General features: G+C 45.9%; 1 protein-coding gene across 8 annotated transcripts in view; it reads left to right on the top strand.

The window, feature by feature from the left end:
* Positions 1 to 5000, top strand: part of Slc24a2 (solute carrier family 24 member 2) — a 237444-nt gene that overhangs the window by 208061 nt on the left and 24383 nt on the right. For all 8 annotated transcript variants that reach the window (XM_029476317.1, XM_029476321.1, XM_021160559.2 and 5 more), the window contains one exon: positions 716 to 859. In XM_029476317.1, coding sequence (XP_029332177.1) covers positions 716 to 859 — 144 coding nt within the window. The remainder of the gene's footprint in view (positions 1 to 715; positions 860 to 5000) is intronic.

The following is a 5000-nucleotide window of genomic DNA, read 5'->3' as shown; positions in this document are numbered from 1 at the left end:
ATATCAAGGCACATTATATTCAAATATCATAAAGAAGCCCATTGTTTTTACAGTTGAATAAGAGACACAGTTGGATCAAAAAGAAATTATGAGTAATAACTATGGTTGATGCTAAATAATCAGTTGATGTGAGCGCCCGTCTCGCCAGCAAGAACAACGCCACAATAGGATCCTTCTGCACACGTTTATTGGGAGAGCATTGATTGCATAGGCGAAAAAGACCCTGAACCCAGAAATGGTGCTGCTTATATAGGCCTAGGAGTGATGTGTCCATACCTGATTGGTTATACTACCAGTACCTCATTAATATGCGTCGGGCCAGGCAGTGACTTGGCAAAAACCTCTTATGCACATGTGCACATTGGTTGTTTACCCATAATCATGGGCAGTGGCCAGTGGTAGCCAGCGCCACTCTGCAACGGCACATGTGGCTTCCCACAAGTTGATAAACATGAGAGGCCATAAGATATCCCCAAGGAATGAAAAGAAACTTCTAGAGTGCTCTGGAGGGGTGGAGAACTGCTTGTTCCTGAGCCTCAGGTTGTGACAGATGGGGTGCTCTTACAAAAGAAAGCCCATGAAGGCAGCTGAGGTGGCTTGGGAAAGCTTGGGTGGGACTCAAGAGGACCTTCACTTGCTCTGCAGTCTTGCGGTTTGTAGCCCTGTAATTCCCCTTGCCTGCCTGCCTGTTTATATCTATCCTCTTGTTCTACAGAAGGCCACAGAGACTGCCGAGGAAGAAGATGACCAGCCCCTCAGCCTGTCCTGGCCAACCAACACCCGCAAGCAGGCCACCTTCCTAATCGTTTTTCCCATTGTGTTCCCTCTCTGGATCACCTTACCTGACGTCCGCAAACCTGTGAGTGAACCCCTGTAGAAACAGCTCCAGTGTAAAAGCATGGTAGCCACCATAATCTATTTCCAGTTGTGTTTAAAGAGAAAGGTGAGGTGACATGCATGTAACTTCATGCATGTCAGGCATGCCTGAAACTTCAACCACAGCGATTGTTCAGTGACTAAAAAAACATGAACCACCCCAGAAATCAAACGTGTGAAACCACCATTTTATTCTGCTCATGGATCCTATGGGACAGGAATTGGAGTGGGTACACTGGGTATGGTTCATCTCTACCCCAGGCAGATCTCTGTGGGTTCAAGGGCAGCCTGATCTACATAGTGAGTTCCAGGACCACCAGGAATATGTAGAGAGAGCGTAACATTTTACAAAGGGAGAGAAAAGTGGTAGCCTTCACCTAGAGGCAAGAAAAATGACTCAGTGGTTAAACACACATGCTGCTTTTGCAGAGGACCTAAGTTCAGTTCTCAGAAACCACAATAAGTGACTCACAGCCACTTGTAACTCCAGCTCTGGGGATGCTGTCTTCCGGATTCTGAGGGAACCTGCAGACAGGTGTGTCCAAACCCAGACATAGACACATACATATATACACAATTTTCAAAAATTAAATCGTAAAAAAGTCGACCTGGAATATATACACCAGTGTCACATGCTATATGAATCTCTCGATGAGAAAAATGTCAAAATACTGGAACCCTCCATAGTGATTTTCTCTTAAGGAATACAACTCAAGGTCCAAGCAGGAAAGCAGTTCTGCATTTTCTTAAATTTTCTTTTGGCTATATATTGGATTTAAAACATTGGATTTAAAGAATTGCAAATGCCTACATGTATGATATTCCTTCTACCATTGTATTCCCGTCACTATACCCAATATTATTATTTGAGATTGTCAGATGTCAAAGCTGTGAATGCCATACATACCATTAGCAAACTGCAAACTGTGAGTGCAGACTAAGCGAAGGAACGTTCTCTCCCAGGGCTGGCAAACTCAGATCCTGAACCATTAATGGAGTGGAAACACTAATGAGATTAATAGGGCACGGACATCTGCACACACATGACAGAAGCATGCGCCTATCATGTATCAGATTCTGCACTGATATTTTCAACAGACCACCTCGTGGGATCTCCAGAAACATCTATAATAGGATATACGTATTATTGGTGAAAGAAAAAATATCAGCACAGGATCCCCAAGACCAAGTTCTCAGCCAGGACAAAGGAGATTTATTTTCCCCAAAAGGACAAAGAGCAGGGGATAAGAGACAAAGACCAGACTGGGCGGTGATGGTGCACACCTTTAATCCCAGCACTTGGGAGGCAGAGGCAGGCGGATTTCTGAGTTCAAGGCCAGCCTGGTCTACAGAGTGAGTTCCAGGACACCAGGGCTATACAGAAAAACCCTGTCTCAAAAAACAAACAGAGAGAGAGAGAGAGAGAGAGAGAGAGAGAGAGAGAGAGAGAGGAGAGATAGAAGAAGAGGAAGAAGGGGAAAGGAACAAGGGAGAAGGTGTAGGGATATATATCCCAGAGGGGAATGGGCAAAGGACTGCCTCTGGCTAGAGAAGAAACACAAACTGGCCCACAGGAAAATTGCAGTTTATAAAGTTACAAGGGGAAATCCTGTGTTAGGATGAGGTGTTTAATTTTAATTGGTCCTGTAGGTTAGGAGGCTTTTGATTGCTGGACTTCAGTATTTTGATAGCTGGACCTTGGTGGTCATCCTCAGGAGGAGGAAGTAGCCACATAAGGGAACAGACCTTGGAGGCCATTTTAGGAATGTAATCTAGTGGGTTTTAGCAAGGCAGAGGGAATGGGAGAGAAGGGCAAGGCCTGCCATAGCCGTGCTCACCAGCCTTTGAGGGCAGGCTGCGCAGTGAAGAGAGTCCCATGCACTTCCGTCTTCTCCTCAGTCAGACTTGTCACGATTGAGCTGTGAGAGGTGATAGTCAATCCTCACTGTGAACTCGACTGGACTGAGAATCACCTAGAAGACTTGTGAGAAACACCCCTAGGTAGGACTTCAAAGGTGTTTCAGGGAGGATTATGGAAAGGGACAGATCTGTCACAGGGGTAGATAGAATAAAAGGGAGAGGAGAAGGCTACCAGAGTCCCAGCATTTCCTCTCTGCCTCTTGCCCACTTGAAGTGAAGTTCAGCCCTACCATGCACTTCTGCTCCCAAGATGCTCTGCCCAAGGGCACAGAGCAAAGCAACAGTTGGCTCTCATTAGCCAGGTAGCCTCTCGACCATATCACATTTCGCCATGCAGTCTGCCCTCAAGGGCTGATGGAGCTTTCTCTGTTAGTCCCTCTTCTAACTGCTGTGACTGGCTTCCTGGCAGAAACAGCCTAAGGAAAGAAGGCTGGATTTTGGCTTGTGGTTTTAAAAAGATAAATTCCATCAGGTCTGGAAAGCATGACTGATTGACATGAGACAGCTGGTCACATGACACCCACAGTCAAAGCAGAGAGCTGTGAATACTAGTGCCCACTGATTTCCTTCTGTTGCCCCACCTGGGGTTGCCAAAGGATGCTGTCACCCACATGTAGGGTGAGCCTCCTCTTCTCAGTTACACCTCCTTGGGTGTGCCCTCAAAGACAAACCCAGAGGTATCTCTCCTATGTGATTCCAAATCCTGTCAAAACAATGAAGATTAGCCACCCCAAGCATCAGCTACAATATGAAGAATGGACAGAGAATGGTCCATCCATTCTCTGTCCTTTTCTGGGTTTGGTGTACTGTTCCAAGCAGAAATGAGACTACCAAGGGAACGTTTAGTTATGTTCAGATTTCCTCAGCAAATATTCAGCACTAAGGACCACAGAGGCCCTTAAAGAGCATAATAACACAAAATTCATAGTTTAATAACTAAGCCAAGGTATGCTTGCTTTGCTGGATAGTTTTATGTCAACTCGATACAAGCTAAAGCTGTCTAAGAGGACAGAACTCAAATGAGAAAATGCTTTCATAAATGGAGCTATAGGAAAACCTGTAGGGCAATTTCTTAATCAGTGATTGATGGAGGAGGGTCCAGTCCATTTTGGAGCTGCCATCCCTGGGCTGGTGGTCCTGAGTTCTACGAAAAAGCAGGCTGAGCGAGCTGTGGTGAGCAAGCCAGTAAGCAGTATTGCTCCACAGCCTCTGCATTAGCTACTGCCTCCAGATTCCTGCCTTGTTCGAGTTTCTGTCCTGATTTCCTTTCATAATCAACAGTAATGTGGAAGTAGAAGCCAAATAAATCCTTTCCTCCTCAAGTTACTTTTAGTCAGAGTGTCTCATCATAGTGATGATGACCAGAAGTGAAAAACTTACATAGAACTCAAAGCAAGATTTCATAGCAATGGCCAAAGGAGACTAGAGCCTCAGCCCCCACCCCCACTCCAAGTCGAGTTCACTCGATTGCCCTGACTGTGGCAGTTTGTTCCCCCTCTCCTATCTTATAGGAGCAACCTCGAGAAATGCATTTCTCCAGACCCCATTTTTTGTCAGCTATTAATAAAGGTTCCTAAGATGCTGTACTGGCTAGTTTTGTGTCAGCTTGACACAGCTGGAGTTATCACAGAGAAAGGAGCTTCAATGGAGAAATGCCTCCACGAGATCCAGCTGTAAGGCATTTTCTCATTTAGTGATCAAGCGGGGAGGTCCCCTTGTGGGTGGTGCCATCTCTGGGCTGGTAGGCTTGGTTCTATAAGAGAGCAGGCTAAGCAAGCCAGGGGAAGCAAGCCAATAAAGAACATCCTTCCATGGCCTCTGCATCAGCTCCTGCTTCCTGACCTGCTTGAGTTCCGGTCCTGACTTCCTTGGTGATGAACAGCAGTGTGGAAGTGTAAGCTGAATAAACCCTTTCCTCCCCAACTTGCTTCTTGGTCATGATGTTTGTACAGGAATTGAAACCCTGACTAAGATGCCTAGATTCCCCACCAGCCTTGGCCATCTGTGATAGACAAATGCAAAAATAAAGAGATCAGCCTCAAGATCAAAAATTCAGGTGACAGCAGATGCTGGCGAGGATGTGGAGAAAGAGGAACACTCCTCCATTGTTAGTGGGATTGCAAGCTTGTACAACCACTCTGGAAATCAGTCTGGCAGTTCCTCAGAAAATTGGACATAGTACTACCGGAGGATCCAGCAATACC

Source organism: Mus caroli, chromosome 4 (genome assembly GCF_900094665.2).
Source record: "Mus caroli chromosome 4, CAROLI_EIJ_v1.1, whole genome shotgun sequence".
NCBI lineage: Eukaryota > Metazoa > Chordata > Mammalia > Rodentia > Muridae > Mus > Mus caroli.
The sequence above is the reverse complement of the archived record's forward strand: the minus strand, read 5'-3'. Positions and strand labels throughout refer to the sequence as shown.